The sequence below is a fragment of the Vigna unguiculata genome, chromosome 5 (genome assembly GCF_004118075.2).
Source record: "Vigna unguiculata cultivar IT97K-499-35 chromosome 5, ASM411807v1, whole genome shotgun sequence".
In the NCBI taxonomy this organism is placed as follows: domain Eukaryota; kingdom Viridiplantae; phylum Streptophyta; class Magnoliopsida; order Fabales; family Fabaceae; genus Vigna; species Vigna unguiculata.
In genome coordinates this window covers 19,821,436-19,841,810 of record NC_040283.1, presented here as the reverse complement: position 1 = coordinate 19,841,810, position 20,375 = coordinate 19,821,436, and the positions used below count along the sequence as shown (strand labels likewise).

General features: G+C 30.8%; 2 protein-coding genes across 3 annotated transcripts; both read right to left on the bottom strand.

Annotated features, from left to right (window-relative positions):
- Window positions 1-4,624: 4,624 nt before the first annotated feature.
- On the bottom strand, window positions 4,625-5,005 carry LOC114183482 (transcription factor MYB86-like). Its single transcript, XM_028070511.1, has 2 exons — window positions 4,873-5,005; window positions 4,625-4,758 (listed from the first exon to the last, which is right to left on the bottom strand). The coding sequence occupies exons 1-2, from the start codon at window positions 5,003-5,005 to the stop codon at window positions 4,625-4,627; spliced, it is 267 nt and encodes an 88-aa protein (XP_027926312.1).
- Window positions 5,006-12,843: 7,838 nt separating this feature from the next.
- On the bottom strand, window positions 12,844-19,972 carry LOC114183386 (nucleolar GTP-binding protein 1). 2 transcript variants are annotated; one of them, XM_028070395.1, is made up of 15 exons: window positions 19,822-19,972; window positions 19,521-19,645; window positions 19,258-19,378; window positions 19,093-19,157; window positions 18,861-18,974; window positions 18,581-18,655; window positions 18,075-18,113; window positions 17,924-17,995; window positions 17,637-17,750; window positions 16,987-17,058; window positions 16,850-16,886; window positions 16,412-16,524; window positions 14,691-14,897; window positions 13,134-13,230; window positions 12,844-13,042 (listed from the first exon to the last, which is right to left on the bottom strand). In XM_028070395.1, the coding sequence occupies exons 1-14, from the start codon at window positions 19,895-19,897 to the stop codon at window positions 13,153-13,155; spliced, it is 1,308 nt and encodes a 435-aa protein (XP_027926196.1). In that variant the 5' UTR covers window positions 19,898-19,972; the 3' UTR covers window positions 12,844-13,042; window positions 13,134-13,152. The 2 variants fall into 2 exon arrangements, with proteins under 2 accessions (XP_027926196.1, XP_027926194.1); XM_028070393.1 differs by having other exon boundaries at window positions 12,844-13,230.
- Between the last annotated feature and the right edge of the window lie 403 nt (window positions 19,973-20,375).

Sequence of the window (20,375 nt, the reverse complement as noted above, 5' to 3'; positions counted from 1 at the left end):
ATTAACAGGTTGTACTTCCGAAGACCCACAATGAATGAATGAAGAGCCATTACATATAATGCAGCTAAAAAAGCAACACATCGTGATGTCTTAGAAATGATCATTTGTAAGTCTCAATTTCCTATTAACACAATCATTGAATTGTATGTTACCTTTACAAGGTCTACTGAAGAAATATTTTCTCTTCTAAATCCAACTCCCTTACCCTCTTCCACATATCCAAACCTCATTCCGTGTTCACCAGCAATAGTTTATTTCGGAGGACCTCTTTAAAGGGCAACCATCATGGAAAGTCAATGTGATTACGATTTCACATTCACATCAGACACCCTTGCGACCATGTCAATCTGACACACTTGCACGTTTAATGAATTATTAGAAGAAAAAAAACCTAAAAAATAGATTGTGGAGATCGCAAGAGAGTTACTGAAATCAACTATTGTCATCCCGTAATGGTAGTTAATAACCACCTTGTGCATGATACGGTTGATATCAAATATTATAATGGTGTTGCACAAATGATCAATCGTTGGAAAAAAAATCAATATCTAAACCCAATCGTGGTACATCCCCACACTTGGCGTAACGTTGAAATGTTCACCCAAACAACAAATATACGTCCACCAACCCTTATAAAAAATATGATGACCTCAAAACCTGGACCTATATTGATTAAGAAGCTTTAGAAGATATACACAAATATTGTAATTTGTTTGTTAGACATGTCAAAATGAGCCAACCTGGATCACATGAGTTGGTTCACCACGAGCTAGGTTGAAAATGAGTGAACCCAACCCGGCTCACTTTATGAGAAGCCAAAAATTTTGCAACCCGGCTCAAGACACCACGAGTTGGTGGATTAAGTGGGTTGACTCACCAACCCACATAAAAATATTAATTTATTAATTTATTTTTAAGTATTCAAATATTTAAATAATTTTTTAAGCAACCTATAACATGACAATCATAGTAAAATCAAGAATCAATGTCTTCATCATGCTCACCACCAATATATGATAAATTGTTTCCAAGAAAGTGTCCATACAGTTCAAGAAAACATGACTAATATTACACATTTTCTGTCATGTTATTCAACAAAATATAAATAAAAAAACTACAATTTTTTTCATGGTAATTTAGACAAAAAAAGTTATAAGACGGTTGCTTGAATAATTTACTATAAAGATTATAGTTAAAGATTAAAGTATCGATGTATATAACTTGACAATCAAATTAATTACACATTCAAACTATTCAAATATTATTGAGCAACATTCTAGCATTCAAAAATATGAAATTTTGAACCTATATGATTAGGAATAGTAAATAATTATTAAAATAATTAAAAAAATTGTAAAAAAATGTTGGTGGGTTAAGTGGGTCAACCCACCTTCAACCTGGCTCAAACCCGTTTAATTCGTGGGTTAAGTGAGCCGGGTTTAGTTCAATCCAGTTTTGAAAAAATTGAATTTTTTTCAACCTAATCTAGCTAAATCCATTTTGACACCTCTAGTGTTTGTTTAATTAAATTTGTAATTATGTCAAATCCTTCTTTAGTTCTTTCTAAAACGTTTCACACACTACAAAAAAAATTGCATTTAACGGGGGTTATTTAGTGAAGGTTAATATAACCTTAGCAATAGATTAACTTAACTGAGGTTTTTAAAATCTCTGTTAAATTCCAAAGCTTTAGTGTTAAACCTCTATAAAATAGTGTAGGTTTTCAAAACCTCCGTTAAATTACAAAGGTTTAACTTTAAACCTCTAAAAAATAGTATAGGTTTTTAAAACATCCCTTAAATTACAAAGGTTTAGTGTTAAACCTCTAAAAAGTAGTATAGGTTTTTAAAATCTTTGTTAAATTACACAGATTTAGTTTTAAACCTCTAGAAAATAGTCTAGGTTTCTTTCAAACTCCATAAAATGTATACAATTATTACTTATAATATTTTTTGCTAATTTATTTCTATGAAAATATATGTAATATTCCTTAAAAATTGTTTATTAAAAAAATACATGTAGATTATTTTCTTTTAAAAAAAGCCTTCCACAATTAATTCACGTGAATTTTGTTATATAAAATTATTCTAAAGTAATTATACTTATTATGATTTATTTTTTAATAATTAAATTAAGTATTGTTATCAAATTAAAGAAAATGTGTTTTATTTTTATGATAATATTTATTTTAAAAAATATGAAAGTAATTTTATAATAAATAAAATTAATTTGCAGCAAACTAATTTTATAAAGATCCATTTTTCAAATTATAAGACATTCTTCCTCTCACATTTGTCAAACGTTGTCCATCTTTCTTCTTCAACTACTTCACACGACCACGACACAGTATTTTTCTCACTACCTAACAACAATCTTACGCATTTTGCTTTCTCCTTTGCTCTTGGCAACATTTTTCTCAGTCTTTCGCTCCTGGCACATAGGTTTGAATTTTGATCTCAGTGGTTCACTCTCTTTTAGGTTTTTGTTTGCACTTTCATTTTCTCTTTTTGCTCTCTCTCCCCTCTCATATGCTCTTTCCATGATTCACATTATTATTGTGATTTTCACATGTTATTGAAATGGTTCTACTGTTAATTGCTATTTTATTTTTTACAGGTTCTAGTGTTCTGCCATTTCAGAGGTTCTACAATTTTCATAGGTAGGTTTTCTCACGTTTTCTTTGATTTTCATTTCTAGTTATGGTTTAATTGTATTTCTTTTTTGTGTAACTCTCTCGTAGACATATTCTAATCCTTTACACAATAATTCTTGTTGTAATTTTATAGGTTAACTTTTTTGGTATCTTTTAACAATGTAAAAGTTAGTGAAAGGGGGAAGTAACGTTGTAATCTGCAGAAAGCATTGTAGTCATGTGGTGGTGAGAGTTGGAAAAGAAGGTGATGTTATATATTTTAGTGCTATAAGTAGAGGTGGCTAAGTGGATAGTAGGAAACTTTTGCAAATTAAAAGTTCAATACAAAATTTCTAAAATCCTCCAAAAGCACTATGTGTTAAGGATCATCATAAGATTTTAGAAAGGATAATGGTTGATCTTGCCTTTATGAATAACTTTGAAAGTGGATAATTTAACTAACCTGATGCACTTTGTTTGCTTTGGATCCTGCATTCCGTGGAAGTGCATCCTGCATCCCATGGACCATTATCTTGTAGAACTAGTTCAAGTACAAGTCATTTTATTACACATATAGATATCCTTCTTCTGTTACATAAGTCTGCATGTATATGTGATAATGATGAATTATGTATCTCGTTTTTTGACAGTGAAAGTGAGCTATATGGGTAAATTCTGTTTTACAGGTACATGAACTATAAAATCAGATGTTATTGTACATATCTGAAGCGTTGTAAGAGTTCAGCATCTAAGAGGCCATAGAGCATATTGTATCTTCTAAAGAGGTATTAAAACCTTATGCTTTAAGTCTTCTTGCTAGTGAATAATGAAAATTTGATATTTCCCACTCTCATGCTTGATGGAGTTAGATTTAAATTATTGATTACTCTTAGCAGATGAAATGTGACTGGGGAAAACATTGCAAGTAATTCACTGTCTAAAATTAAATTATTTCTCCTCTGAAAGAATAAAACATAGATTGTTTAGTAATACTTGACAAATAGACTAAGAGCAAATTAATAGTTTGGTAAACAATCACTACATGTAAGTGGATATAAGAGTTTTATATTCTCTATCATGGCAGCTACAAAGCCAAATTCTGCTACTAAGTGACTGGTTAAAATGCCACTGTATAGTGAAGTAGTTGACAGAAGGTCACGGTAGTTGGGATTGTTTTGTGGCCTAGTTTTAAAAATAGATCCATGGTGATGGTATGGTGAAGGACATGAAAACTTGTACATGAAGATGGGGATGAAGTTGGATTATTTTGTTTGTTTCTTTGGTTGAAGAAATGGGTTTGGTTTGGGGTTGTTAAATACTTCTTTATTTTTTATTCAATTTCTTCTCAGTTGAAAATCGTGGTCCCTGATTTGTTGAACCAAATATCTTTGTGGTTGAATATTTGAATCCACGGTTACATCCCAACCACATACAACACAAAAATAAAGCCCAATAATATGAACACGCTAAAGAGTTCTTCTGAACATGCCTAATCACTCACATTCTTGGAGGCCATACTAGTAGTTGAATCTAAAAAAATTGTCCATACATGCCTCCAAATCTTGTCGTTGGCATGTTCTTCTTGCAAGGGTGAATTCCTTTTCCCATAGGTATTGTTTTGGATCATATTCAACCCTGTATATTTGACCAAGTGATACCCTGATATTGTAATTCAATTAGCTAGAGAAAAGAAAACCACAACTTTGAGCATTGGACACAGGGGCATTTAGGTAGTTGAACACTAAAACAAATAGATGAACTAAAACATGGCAGAAACTAACTTTGTTATGTTTTTTTCCTCTACTTTTTGAGAGAGAAGAAGTATCACGTAAGTTGCACTGGGTGAAAATATCTTTGAAAAGATATACCACCTTATATAGCAGTCACCATGAGAAAAGAAACAGTAAAACATTACATGTACAAGATCAAAAGTCAAAAGAAATAATTGTACGTTAAAAAAGAAAGAGAAAGATATTTAACTATATTACTGAACTACCTGTTTCCAAGAACTGCATGGAGTTCAATGATCATGTTCTCCTTCTCTTGTGAGAATGCTGCTCTCTTCAAACCAGGCCTGAGGTAATTTATCCACCTCAACCTACAACTCTTCCCACACCTCTGCAGACCTGGCATGCAGAATTAAGATTAGAATGAAGTAACTCCACTCCTTCATTGTGCACGTTGCATCAATGAAACAATATAGTATATATATATATATATATATATATATATATATATACCAGCAAGTTTGGGGACTAAGCTCCAACATCCATGACCATGTTTGGTGATGTAATCCAGAATCTTCTCATCTTCCTCTGGAGACCAAAGGCCTTTTCGTAACTTCTGTTCGTAGCAACAAGAGTGTCTTCCCATGTGTAGGTGAGTAAGAAAGTGTTGAATCCAGCAATGGTTTTTGTGGAAACCTATGTGGAGGAAGAATGAATGGCGAGAAGAGTAAAAGGTGTTTTGGTGGGGTGAGGGGAAGAGTTATGAAGGTTTAAGTTAAACATAAGAGGGTTATTATTATGGTGAGAGTTATTAGATGTTTGAAGGCTAATCTTGTGCGTGGTAGGGTGAAACCTATTGGCAATAACTCTGTAGAGTAGTAGAGGCCACCACAAGTGCAAACATTCAGTAAATCTGACTGATTATATGTATCCGGATAATTGAGTCTTAGAGTCTTGCTCGTTTGCTATCACATGCTTTGATGATTGATATGTATTCTTGACTTTTAAATTGCATGTTTAGTTGTATGATAAAACCTTTTTACTCTAGCTTACCCTTTCTGTTTGTCTGTGTTTACCTTGTGTGTGGTTTTCTCCTTTTGCGATGATCATCAATTTATTGATGTGAGCAGATGTGGGAACCTCTAGTGGTCATCAGGGTGATGGAAACTCCGTCGCGTAGCTAATCTTGGGTGGGATTCCCTTGCTCCAAGTATTTCTTTAAGGCACTGTGGCCTATGTACTATCTTGCTATATGAGCATGTATTTTTGGATAATTGTCAAACTTGTGTTCTTATTCTGTTCATGGCATCGTGGTGTGCCTTAGTTACTCTTGTAGTATATTTTGGATGATTGTAATGGTTAACACAGATATATTTCGCTGTGTGGCTCTTTATATTATATTGTATGTGATATCTCATTTAATCAAGTTCATTTATTAAATGGGATATTACACCTAACTTATTTATAAATATTAAATGAAATATATTTTTAGTTTCAAATTTATATCAAACTATCAAAATTTTATATTTTTTAATAAAACTTTTTTAAAAATATTCTATACTTTTTCAATTTAAAAATTTCTAAAATTTATATTAAAAATGTTTATATTTTATTTTTGTCTGTACATTTGTCTAAATAAAAGAAACTAAAATACCTACTTAGAATTCGGCTATCAGAAAGTCAAATTACTGTAGGCAATCTACCAATACATGCACAAATACAATTATATTTTCGGTTGACTGGAAAAGAAATTTCTTACATTTATAGTAAAGAGGTCTATTCACAAAATTAAAGATTGGCAATAATTTAAATATAGGTCCGTTGGAAAATTGTCCCTTTCTGTTGGTCCTATTATTGCTTTGTTTTTAATTATTTTTAACCTCAGACCTCAGAGAGATTTTAGGTTAACCTTGTGTTTGGATACAGTATTTCAACAATGCTTAGAAATTAAAATGTTTTGCATTTGAATTGCTTGCAATTAAATTCCATTCATTTTTTAAATAACTTGTTTGGATAAGGAAATTAAAATACTTTACATTTCAATTTCTTGTTTGGAAAAAAAATTGAATTTATTGTGAGATAAAATTTAATTTTAACAATTCGTCTGAGTTGTCGGGCCCGTCTGGGTCGTCGGACTTGTTTGGATCGTCGAGTCCATTCGGATCGTTGGACCCGTTTGGGTCGTCGGACCCGTTTGGGTCGTCGGGCCCATCTGGGTCGTCGTACCTGTCTGGATCGTGGAGCCCATTCGGGTCGTCGGACTCGTCTGGATCGTGGAGCCCATTCGGGTCGTCGGACCCGTCTGGATAGTGGAGTCCATTCGGATCGTTGGACCCGTCTGAATCGTCGGTCCCGTTTGTGTCATCGGGCCTACCAAAGAGTCTAGAATGTGAGGTTGAGTGAGAAGAATTTCAAATTCTACCTATTGTGAGGGTATTTAAATTTTTACTAATTTAGCTAATTGAAATCCCTCAGAAAAAATGGTTGTATTTGAAATGCTTTTTAATTTTTATATCCAAACAAAATATTTTATTACAAAGAAATCTAAATTCTTACTTCATTAAAATACTCTATCCAAACACATTTTAAGATCATTTTCATATTCCCCTGAGCTTATTTTCCTCTATTTAAGTGTCGGAAGAAAAATGGTTATTGCGTTTGAGTGTAAATATTAAGAAAGTAGAAGAGTAAAAAAATAGTTTTGGGACGTGATCATTTTCTGCTCTCCAAATCCCAATTTCAAAGCACGATGTTGAAGAAGCCGTTACTCAGATGCAGTTTATGGTCATGCACATATGTCCCTTGCTTTGACCATTAACCAATTTTCTTACCCTCACACTTAATAAAAAAGTATATTATTTTAATTTTTTTGTGATTCATTTTAAATTATTTTATATTTTAAGTAAAATATTATTCAATAGATGTGAAATAGGAGTTGGATGGAAAATGTAGTGTTTTTATTATCTTTTTCTATTACGACTTATGGCATATGAGTTGCATGCTCTCGCTTTGAATTTGATGTTGAGATACATGGCGTGGGTCCTACTTTGAATTTAATATTATGATAAATGATATGGGTTTCGCTTTGGATTTATTTTGTTTTTACGGTTTAATTAAATTGTATTTATTTATAAATTAGTAGTCATATTTGTACGATTATTACATACACCATTTTATATATAGTATTTGACACCAATTCTCTTTAGGTGTCAAAACAGGCCAGTCCTGTCTGTTTTTTTCTTGTCTCGTCTTTGGTTTGTCAAAAACAGTCACGTCGGATTGGTCCGTCACAATAAAAAGAGTTGGATACTGCAACCCGTCCCGCCCTGACAAGCTGACTCACCACTTTTTTTTTAAACATATTTGAAACTATCAAACCTTTATCACTTTATTATTGCAAACTTGAATAGATTATAGATTAGTGTTTTATCAAACCAAATCTCTATGGATACAATCTTGTTGTGCTACAATCGAACCAGTGCACTTCTTTGATAATTTATAGACCCTCAACTGGATCTCAAAAATGTTCTTTCTTCATTTTGTCAAAGTCTCCATACTAGATGTGTTTTTCTTCTTCATGGCTAGTGTGCATTTCCTTGAATTGGCTTAAGTAGCATTCTCACATGAAGGTGACAATTCTTCCAAAATTGACAATACTTTACTTAGGAATTTGGTGAAGAAAAATAAGCTTTAACTATTGTTTTGAGAGATCTTAAGAAGTTTCTTGTCCTTTAGCAAACAAAATCTCTTTATGAGATTGAATTAATATACATTTCCTACAATCATAGAGTAAATATATATATATATATATATATATATATATAGTGTTATATAAGGTTAGTTTACTTTTACGTGTCTTATCATGTGAAAGCTTTCACGTTTTACTATACATAAACTAAAATTACATAATATTGTATCATTTGTCAAAAGAAACACTTACGTCTTACATGATCTATTATTCTTTTATCAGATTGTCTTTTAGACAAAACATGACCATGTTTTTACATTTTTCAGCACTTAATCAAAATCCTAGATGTTAGACTTTTCCTATAGTAACTATATAGCAACCATAATGCATTGGAAGTTCTTGTAAGCAGTGGCGGACGTACCAAGTGACAGGGGGGAGCCACGGCTCCCCCAACCATTTTTTTTTTAATTTTTTTTTCTATATATTTAAAAAATAATTTTTATAAATTATTATTTTATTTATATTAATTGATTTTTATTTTATTTTATTTTTTATATATTTAAAAAAATATATTTATATATTATTACTTATTTATATATTATTATCTTATTTATATTAATTTAGTTTGAAAAATCTTTTTTAAAATTTAAAAATTATGTTTTTTTTTCTAATATAATTTTTAAAATTTTTTTATTTGGTTTCTCTCTTTCGTGCCTTCATTTCTTTCTCCCATTTTATTTTCATCTCAATTTTCACCATCAATTTCTTATTATTTTCAAAATCAAATTGCACTACGACAAAATTGAAGAGTTAAGGAACATTTTGGACTGAACAATTTCTTCTTTTGAGTAAGTTCATCTTTTCCTTTTTATTTTTGAAGTAATATGTTTCTCTCTTGTATGTGGCTTTTCTACGCTCTAGGCATATGTCTATCTGTTAGAGATCATAAAATCATGTTTTAATTGTTGATCAAACTCTTCTTTGTGTAGATAGAGCTATTTTAGGTTTTGAAGTTGTGTAAGGGAAGAACAAGATTAGGAATATACTCTAAGGTAAGGGAAGCTAATCATTTAGACGTTATTAATTTTCTTAAAATATTGAGTCTTGCTTTTAAGATTTAATTATTCATAATTTTTATCTTTTTGTAAATAGGTGAGAGGTGAAAATTTTATATTAGAAAAATTATGATAAAGAGTAAAAGAATTGATTCTTTTTTCAAGAGGAAGGCTTGTGATGAAGATGAAAAAAATGCATGTACGTATCTAAAATTGAGAAACTTCATGAGAATCCAAATATTGAAGAAAACGAAAAACAACTCTCTAAGGTTCCTAAAGTTACATATAATGAATTTGAAAATACTTTAGAACGTGATCCGGGAAAGCGTCTTCAAATTTGGCAATACCCACCAAATTAAATTGATGAGGTACGAAAGACTTATCTAAAATGGGATCCATATCAAATGTGTCTAGAAAATTATCCATTGTTATATTGTTTAGATTCTATTGTCATGAGTGTTTATTTTGAATAAAAAAATAATGTAAAGAAATTGATTTTTTTTAATTAAAAGAAATTAATTTTTTTTAATTAAAAAAATAATTTATATATAACAAATATAATTTGGCCCCCCTAGAATTTTTGGTCAAGTTCCGCCACTGCTTGTAAGAGCATGAGTTGAATCTACACAGATTGACTTCTATATATAGGGTCTTGAAAATAGAGTAACTAAGTTATAGTGTAGGTCAATAGCCTTTTAATTAGTTCCTTCTCTTAATAGCATTCAAATTGTTATGAATAAAATACCTTTCATATTGAATTTTTCTTTCTTGTAGTGACAACACGAAATTCGACACATAATCTCAAAGGAGTGTAATCTATTAGAATCTTCATGGAAATATTTAAATGTTGATGACTCTTTAGTAAATTTAAAAATTCAAAAAATAGTTATTTTTTAGTATTGTTTATTGTGAGCTTTCTTTGAAGTTGTATATAGTGCAGAGTTCTGAAATTTAACAATTACATGGTTTTATGAAGATTACACTTGCTGTTTGATTGTTTGATTTGATTATCGTACTTATGAAAATGTTATATAATCAAAACAATTTCGTTTTTGCTATGAAAAAAGTATAGAGCATCTTATCAAAATTGCGTTGCTTGGGTATGACAAAATTTTATTGATCAAATCGTTTAGAATTTTATCAAATTGTGAAAGTTTAGCAATCAAGTATTTAGTAAAGTTGTCTTTTAAAGTTAGGGGGTGACAAAAGGATAACCTGACCCATTTTCATCTTAATCATTCTTGACATGTCAAAAATGAGTCAGATTGGGTTAGCCTATCTCAAAAAAACAGATAAGAACTTGTAACCTGTCTCGTCACAGGATAGACAAGCGAATTGGTTCACAACTTTTTTTCTATTTTTTTTAATTTTTCTAAAAGTTATTTATATATATACTTATAACTAAATATTTAAAACATATTTAATAATATACATATTTTTTAAAATTTTAATTGATTAATTAATATTTTAATTGAATAAGTTAAAATAATTATTACATTTACATATATATTAAATTATTCTATTATAACTAATAATTGAAACTTAATTTATAAGTATTAATAATTTTAATTATAATAGTATTTCATATTTGCATATTTACAAACATATTATATAAAAATTTTAATTTTTTAATTATTTTTATTTTAATTTTAAAAAATAAAAAATAAAAACCAAAACATACTAAAGACAAACTGACCCACAAATTTGGATTTTTAGGCAAATTAGACAGGCTGGCATGTCGAAACTTCCAACTCAGCTTGTAAGTTTTGATGGGCTGACAAGTAGCCCACAAGCCACAACCCAATTTTGACATCTAATTAAAGTAGCTTATAAATATAAAATAGAAAAAGAGGCATAATAATTTTTAGGTTTAATTACCCTTTTGGTCCCTCTATTTGTCATGAAATTTCATTTTGGTCCTCACGTTTTTCGTTGTCTCAATTTGGTCCTCATTTTCTTAAAAATGACTCAATTTGGTCCTCACTGTTAACTTTGACCAGACGGTGTTAAAGTCAACACCACGTGTCAATTTCTGGTTTTTTTTAATTTTTTAATATTTTTTTAATATTTTTTTTTGAATTTTTTTTTATTTTTTTTATTTTTTTTTTGAATTTTTTAAATTTTTGACACGTGTCACTTCACAGTTTTGCCACGTGTCAAAGTGACTCAATTTGGTCCCTATATTTGTTTTTAGTTTCAATTTAGTCCCAAATTTTGTAAAAGTGAAGCAATATTGTCCTTCCTCAAATTGACACTAAATTTACTTTTTTATAAATTTTATGGTGATATTCTTACAAATTTTGATTTTTAATCTTTACCAAGTTTGTATAATATGATACACTTGATGCCTTTATATATGATGACAAAATTGTTAATTTTTGAAATTAAGTTTGGGATTTAACTTTGTTTAATAATAAAACTATAAAAAAATTATTTAAAAATATTTCTATAAATATTTAATAAAAATGTCAATTTTATTAAGAATATCATCATAAGTTGTATACAAAGATTAAATTGAGTCTCAATCTAAGGAGGGACAATATTGCTTCACTTTTACAAAAATTGGGACTAAATTGAAACTAAAAACAAATATAGAGACCAAATTGAGTCACTTTGACACATGGCAAAATTGTGAACTGACACGTCAAAAAGAAAAAAAATTCAAAAAAAAAATTCAAAATTCAAAAAAAAAATCAAAAAATATGAAAAAAATTCAAAAAAACCAGAAATTGACACGTGGCATTGACTTTAACACCGTCTGGTCAAAGTTAACGGTGAGGACCAAATTGAGTCATTTTTAAAAAAATGAGGACCAAATTGAGACAACGAAAAACGTGAGGACCAAAATGAAATTTCATGATAAATAGAGGGACCAAAAGGATAATTAAACCTAATTTTTAACTTTTACAACCTTTTATTTACAAAACAATATATATATATATATATATATATATATATATATATATATATATATTTCGATTAAGTATTTACTATTACGTATTCTATTATTAATCTTAGGCTATATTTTAAAATATTTTCAACGAAATTTAAAATGATGTAAAATTTTCAATAATGAATAACGATATATGTGTGTATATATAAACATATGAAATACAAAATAAAAAATGTTAAAAGGGAAATTCAATAAATAGCTTAAGGATAAAAAAATAAATTATTAGAGGTTAATAATGCTTTAAATAATATTGCTTCTAGTAACATCTCAACACATTGCAAGCTAATGAAAAAGTTTGTTTATCAAACACTCTTATTAAGATCAAACAAGTTTTTCATTTAGTAAAAAACTAGAAGCTGGCTCAAAACCCTTCTCAAACAAAAATTATATGGATGCCAAAACACAAGTAAAGAATTGCATAAACAAGCTTCAATGTGGTCATTCTTTATGTACTAGCCAAACATAAATTTCATTTTTTTATTTCTAATAAAACAACTTTCTGTATACATGAGAAACACAGTTTTATGATTTGTTTCTCTATTTCCTCTTTATCTTTAGGATAAATTACCATATTTCTTAATCCTATGATTTGTTTCCTAACTAGTTAGAATTATGGTTAGTATAAATAAGAATAAGTATTATGAATATATCAATACATTATAATATATCTAAGTTACTATCAACTCAGATTTTAACATTAACCAATTTATGATGACTTCTAACAACATGGACTTAAAATGTTAAGATGCATCATGCTTACAGCCAATAAGAACCAAAAGACTCGAAAGTTGATAAACAACCATTTCTTGTTTCTTCAAGAAGGTTCAATATGGGAACATGATCTTCCCAACAAAGCTAATAGGTGAGCAAACATTTTCTGGAAAATTCCTAGGCTTAGCCTACCACTCAAATACTGTACAATGCTCAATTGCTTGAAGAGCAGTAATGAAGCCTTTGCTTCTCTTCATGCTTAGACTGGCCACATAGCTGCATAATTATTTTAGCAGATATTCAGACTCATGAAGGTTTCAGAATACCTATTTCACCAGGAAGTTCCATCACAAATTAGGATTTCAACCTTACTGGAGTGGCACTTTTCACTTCTCCTGCTTGTTGCTTGTATCTATTATCTTGGCCATCTGTAAATTAAGCAGTTCATGCACTCTCTGCTTCAACTACACAACATAAAAACACAACTCTTATTCATCAATAACTCTTTCTCTGTTACCTATAAATAGGGAACTCTTAACTGACAGTAACTGCCTTTACCAGAATACATAGTACAGTTAGATTTCAGTTAAATAGTTTCATTGAAATCCATCAAGACACATAAGTTTAGTTCAAAAAGAATATATATATATATATATATATATATATATATATATATATATATATATATATATATAGTACTGAAAAACGGGATGGAGCACAAAGAGTGGCACTATGGCTATCATTAGAAGTTTTCTGTTCGTAAAAGAGTGATTTATTAGGGAAAAAAGAGGTTATGATTTACTAGGCTGAGATTCTGCAAGACTTTGGGCACATCTAGAATAATATCATAAGTTTTTATAGTTTCACAAGTAAAGAATTCCATAAACCAGCTTCGATGTGTGCTGGCAAAACAAGAGGAGTTGAGTTGCAAAGGTTTTGATGATGAAAATTGCAAGGAACCACAAAGCAAATATTGGAAGAATATTTAATTATTGTTTAAAGCCTCTTGTAATAAGTTCTTATTATATTTTGTAGTTTAAGTAAGCTTAGAAACGTCATGAAACTGCAGTCAGCACTTAATCATTTTGGGAACATTTTATTTTTGCAAAATACACCGTGATAATCAATTATCATGATAATCGATTATACTAAGTTTTCTTTAGTTTTCAGAAATGTTTCTGTAATAATCGATTATCTCAATGGATAATTGATTATCAACGAAAAATATTGTATTTAGAAATTGCTCTGAAAATAATCGATTATCACTTGCAGTTGGAACTTGTTTTTTCAGTTTCTTGACCTAATTTTCGAACCTCTATTTATAGAACTCTTTTCCACTATCGAAAATACCTTTCTGAGCATCAGAAGTTGAGTGTTGTGATTGCTATAGAACTGTTTGAGTGTTTTTAAGAAAGGAAGCATTGAAAAACTTAGTGTGAGTAGAGCAATAACTTTCACCAAGTAGGTTCTTGCGGGATTGAGTGTTGTTGTGGCTAGGAAATACTTCAAGAGAGGTGTTCTCAAAATCCTTACTCTCTTATTTGATTGTATTGTGTTTATTTTAGTGATTTAGTTAATCACTTTGTTTAAGAGATTAACAACTGGACGTAGAATCTTTCAATCCGAACCAGTATAAATACTTGTGTTCATCTTCTTCCCTACCCTCTTTATTAAAAATGCACTTACTTTTAAAGAATTGAATCTTTCATTTAAATAGTAAATTTTGAGGAAAAAAATTTAAAGTCTTAATTTTTATTAATTAAACCACACCTCCTTCTTAGTTTTTGTCCACACGCGATCATTCTGCTGCGCGATTCTAACAATGTAGTCATTTTTTAGCTAACTGTGTAGCTTTCTTCTAACATACACCCATCATATTAGAGATTCTAGTCAAAATATTAAAATGAGAATAGATTTTCCTCACCTCATGTAGCCCTTCTTCTGTTTTCACAGATACATTAATAGCTCCATCAGGACCTGATTTCCGGTAGTTCTCAAGCTCGGGTTGTGAGGGAAGAGGCTCATCTGTTGCATAGACCACAGGAGAAGTCTTCAACAGATCACATTTTGACACGACATCAAGCCATAAATGTCCAGTGAACCTTTCTCTGAGTTCTTTGTATATTGAAAACTGCATAACCAACAGTCATCAATTGAATGTAATAGCCAAAAGTTATAACCAAAAAGCTTTTTGTCTTTCTTTGTGTAAAAATTTTCAGATTAATTATACAGATAAATTCCGATTTGCCAACAATTACCCAATGGGACGGCAAGGTTTCTCCGCTAAGCTGAAGTACACAGTTACACATAGACAACCATAAGCCAGCAATGTGGCACACAATTTGAGAATAATAGCATCGTGTTAGGACCAACCTTTTGAACTGTTTAATTTTCTACCCCAATCTAGAGTAAGCACGGCTCTACACAAGCAAGAGTGCAAGGAAGCAGCACTTAATACACAAGGAACAGACCAAGAACAGATGCCCATCAACCCTATACAGTGGGCTTTTTTAGCTTATAATGGCTAGTTTTTTCATTTCCCAACTACCTCAAATGGCTATTTTTCATCTATACTGCATGTAACACCGTCCAAGAAAACAAACACATGTTGAGCTGTGAAAATAAAAATTGCACCTATAGTTATCTGGGTAGAAGTAGCTGAACTGAAATATATCTCCAGCTCCCATTCCATACCCTATCTTATCCATTTTCCAGTGTATATACTTCACATTGCAATCTTAAATACTGTCAGCGTGGATGTGTTGGTACTCTTGATCATTTATCGAGTCCTTTAAGTTTAAAGACATTAAATAGCTTTAACAATAATTCTTCAAAGATAAAAATTGTAAATTGTTTTTGGAAACATTTTATGAACTCAATCCAATCCTCTCTTGAATTTGGAACCACTTTTAACTAGCATGACAGGCTAAATATTTGCCCCTAAAGATCTTAATAGGTTGGCGATATTTTTCCGACAGTCCAAAATCTCTCTCCACAATTTGAAAGGATTGTTGTAGGGACCAACTAGTTTTATATGATTGAACCGAGAGCAACAGAATCTCATGTGATGCATCCAAGTTAAGGTTTAATGAACCCTTTTTTTGTAATGCACAAGAGTCCAATAACTTAGACTAAAGCTCATTAACAAGGGAACTTTCTCAAAGAAGGTTCCCTTTACAGTGTATGCACAAATCAAAAAACGATAGGAGCAGATACAATAAGAGCAGCCTAGAACATCAAGCATCCTCACTTGAGACCATCCCAATTGCTTCATCATCTCTAATTTCGTTATTGTTTTATTTCTGACAGCTATCAGATATACCTTTCATAGGTTTCCACGGAAGTAATTAGAAAATAAATAATCAAAAATTGATAGCCCCACAATACATTAGAATGAAGAATCACTGAAATTGAACACAAACACAAGTCTTTCATTGGCATCTAAATCTTATGGAGCCACAAGTCCAAGTTAAACCTATGTAGACTAGATAACTACATGATTCAACCGCTTAAATGAAAATTGTATTTCTTGCATTTTAATTTGGAAAGCAATGAACCAGATAACTATCTTCATAGACCCTCAAAGAAGATTTATATTTCACACTTATTTTTAGTTTTAATAATTCAGTTGCCAAAGAAGCACACCTGATCGGAAGGTGAGGTCCCACACTCCCCCGAAAGGTCATGGACATACAAAACTGCTGTTGGCAGGTGTGAAAGGACAGCCAGAGTCAACTTTTCCAAATTATTCCTGTCCTCTTAACATCCAAACAAGAGAAACAAATTAAAAAGTGGAAACGATTGTGCTTAACTAAATAAAAAGGAAAACAAAATCAACAGTAAAATTAATGCATAATCACAAATTGTGATTTATTGGAGCTAACTTAGTGGATACAGGAGGTCTAAGATCCTCCAATAACCCATAGTATTATAATATAACCATACCCCTCCTATTAGGAAAACTGATCCTAAAACCAATGGACTAAAAAAAATTCCCCACGAAAAACTTTGGACATAACATTCACCAAATAAGAAAAATCAGTAAAACTAGGAAACTGATAAAACAAATGAAATTTTAATTACCATCATGCCTCCTCAGCAGGCCCGGAGTATCTGTAACCTACAGACGTGAAAGGTATACAATTAAACTTGCATGACATGCAGTTCACAATGAGAAAAGAATGCTAAAAAGGAAAATAAAAAGTCACAAATTTGCTAACCTGAAACTTCTGAATGTTAAAAATAATATGACCCATAAGAATTCCTCTTGTTGTGAAAGGATAGTTACAGATCTGAAATTTTAGGAAGAAAGCAAATGAGAAATAGAGTGGGTGGTGGAATCTATAAATACTCAGCAATCAAGAAGTTTTACTTAAGCTTGAAGAAAAATATGTCAAGATTTAATTTAGTTTAGTATCACTTCACTGTACATATGATTAGTTAGGATCCTTTTAACTGTACATATGTTAACAAGGTAAATTATATATACAAAGTGCTACCTCACAGTCTAGTAAAAACCATTCCTTCAAGAACAAGAGAAAGAAAAAGCACAACTATAACATAAAGCACTCGAACATTTCTGAACCACTAGCACATAACCATTATAAATGGTCACGGATCAACCAAGTAACAATACAGAAATATTTATCCTTTAGTTACAATTATAACCAAGGGGATTGTATCCTGATTGATCACCGCATGCATATTTAATCTTTTAGGCACACCAATAAGGAGGAAATTCAAAGAGATGTAGATTTATTGGAAACATGGATAGGATACTTAGTAGGATAAACAATTCCATTCAAGCCCAGATTTTTAAAGAGCCTTATGCAATTTTAACAAAGAATTATTCTAGCATTTAGTTGCATACCTCAGGCTTGCCGGTAGAGAGTACATGGACCAAAGAAGATTTGCCTACATTAGGAGCTCCAACAAGACAGAGAGTTGGCGTTTCCAAATTGATTACTGGCATTGCTCTGAGAGTCTGTAACATTTATAATTATCAGCTGGATAATAAAAATTAAGTTGACAGAATATTATTTGAGAAAACAATATTAAATTTCACAGGTCACCCAAATTGTGAACCCTGATATGTATGATTGTAGAAAACACAGACAAAACGAAAGAAGCATGTCATTTGCTGAAAATGCAGAATACCTTGGCTATGCCTAACAAATCATCAACAACTTTTCTTTCTTGAGCAAAAACCTCTTCAATTTTCTTAAGACCCTGCATAAAATCATGGCACATACTGAAATCTTCAGAAAAATTAGGAAGAAGATGATTCCTCAAAAGATCTACACCTCACCTCACTCAACCTTTCCTCTGCTTCTCGCTTTGATGAAGACTGTTATTACAAGATGAAATAAAATCAATCATGTTAGCAAAGCAAAGGATAAATAGAGAAATCACCAATTTAACAAGATGATAACGTAAAGAGACATTGGAACCATCTGAAAGAATTCAATTCATAAACGTTACAGGCTGAGGCTAACATGATGGTACAGATAGTGACATAAGCAAGCTTCAAACTTTAAGGATGAAGCAGTGAAGACCGTACAAATTATATTAAAAATCTCTTTTTCTGAAAAAGTTAAATAGCATAAATTCTTGCCATTGGGGAAGACAAGATTTCAAACATTCAACAAGAACAAATTAGTATTGACATCAAGACCTACCATAAAATATTCCAAATTTTGGTACTAAGACTTCATAAATATCAGTTAAAATAATACTTTCAAGCAGCATGATGAAAACTACACAATTACCCGGCAAGGAAATAGATCAAAATCAAATGTAAATTACTAAATAAACCTTAGCACAAAGTGAAGCATGTTCCTTTCCAACAGATACTACTCTCTTCCTTAAACCATCTACCTTCTGTAGCACCTGTAAAAAATATTTAAAACAAATTACACAAAGTCTAAAATAACAATTTATATGAATGCAGCCATTATCCAAGAATATGTATCCATGCAGCCTTGGGAATGATAAATAATGATAAGACTATTATATGTCATGCAATAACAAAGGGGATGCACTAATGGAAGTTATAAAACACGTCTAGTACTACAAGGCTGTTTTACTAACATACCATTTCATAGTATCCATCTCCAAGAGTCAGCTCAATCAGAGATCTTTCATAAGGATGAAGGTATGTTTTGTTAGGAAAACTCTCCACATAAGTCCTTAAGGGGACAGCAATTTCCTAACAAGAGCTGCGCTGTTAACTTATGATACATTCTTTTTCCTATAAAATGGACAGTAGAAACTGAAATACAAATTATAGCTCAGAGCATGACATATTCAAAAGTAAAAAAACATACTTTCATCAATGCATCAAGTTGCTTTGCACCCTTGTTTTTCTCCCTTTTTGCAATGTTGGCAATTCCTAAAGTTTAAGCAAACTAAAAGTCAATGTCAACTATAGGGTTTAAGATGTAAACACAATTATCAACCAGAAAACGAAGAACATAATTGCAGCCAAGTACCTTTCGTTGGAGAAACCTTCCTCGCCTTTCTCAGTGCAGATCCAAGAATGTCAATTGATGGCATCACTATGGGCAACTTTTGAAATGCTCCAATAGATTCAATTTTCCTAGATGGCTTCTCCTACAATTCAAAAGTTCCTTCAAACAATAAAACTAGCAAATCTTTCTTTCAAATTACCACAAATACACTATTAAGTGGAATATACACATACATACATACACATACGACATAAGCAATATACTCATACTACATAAGCACATACCATTGTATTTTTTTCTGTTGAGTGTTGCACAGTGGGATGATAGCTTCCATTGGAAATTTCATATGAGTTAGTTTGGATGGCTTTACATAAGTACAAAATAGGGTGCAGTTTTACATTAGGTGTCCCTGCAAAATGTACCCAATAGCAAACAGCACTCTTTAAAGTGTATTAACACAAACTAACCCAACAAAATAACAGATTCAAGTTCATTGCAGATATAGTTATAGCATAAAATGACTCAATTAAGATATGAAAGCTGAAACAAATCGAAACAAAATTGAAGGAATGAAGCGTTACTTACGTTTGGTGTTTGTTAGGAGAAAAATAGAGGAAGGGAAGATGTGGCCTTTGAGGAAAAGCGAAGAAGGGGCTTTCATGTCTCTGCTTCTTCTCTTGCTGTGGAGAAGCTAGCGACCACTTTTGTGAAACTCTGAATGGTGTTTCTGTTCAACGATAATATTGTATTCGCCGTAACATGAAATGTTTTTTTTTTTTTTTTTCTTTTTAAATTTTTAATTTTTTTGGTCGAATTTTAACATGATTTTTTTATTCAATGCAGAATGAAGAAAACAATTTCTCTAGGAGAATGCCTTGAGAGTTAAAATGACTAGTTAGAGGGTAGTCCAAAAAATAAAAGGGTTGTATATTTCGTAAAGTTTACTATGATTAATTATGTGATAGAAAGAAAAAATATAAATATAAATAAGTTAAAAAATAATTAATATTTTAATTTTTCATATTATAAATTGCAAATGCTTTTTTTTCTCATACAGTATACACTTGTGAATATCCTATTTGGTTTCTTTTTGATGTATATATATAATAGAAATAATATAAATTAATAATGTCTTTACA

Excerpts from the sequence above, each read along its gene's own strand:
- LOC114183482 (XM_028070511.1), bottom strand. The coding sequence starts at position 5,005 with ATGGGAAGACACTCTTGTTGCTACGAACAGAAGTTACGAAAAGGCCTT. Across the intron at positions 4,759-4,872 it reads CTTAGTCCCCAAACTTGCTG|GTCTGCAGAGGTGTGGGAAG; the intron begins GTATATATATAT and ends TCTGCATGCCAG.
- LOC114183386 (XM_028070393.1), bottom strand. The coding sequence starts at position 19,897 with ATGAAAGCCCCTTCTTCGCTTTTCCTCAAAGGCCACATCTTCCCTTCC. Across the intron at positions 18,975-19,092 it reads AACTTGATGCATTGATGAAA|GAAATTGCTGTCCCCTTAAG; the intron begins GTATGTTTTTTT and ends AGCTCTTGTTAG. Across the intron at positions 16,887-16,986 it reads TTAACATTCAGAAGTTTCAG|GTTACAGATACTCCGGGCCT; the intron begins GTTAGCAAATTT and ends TCACGTCTGTAG.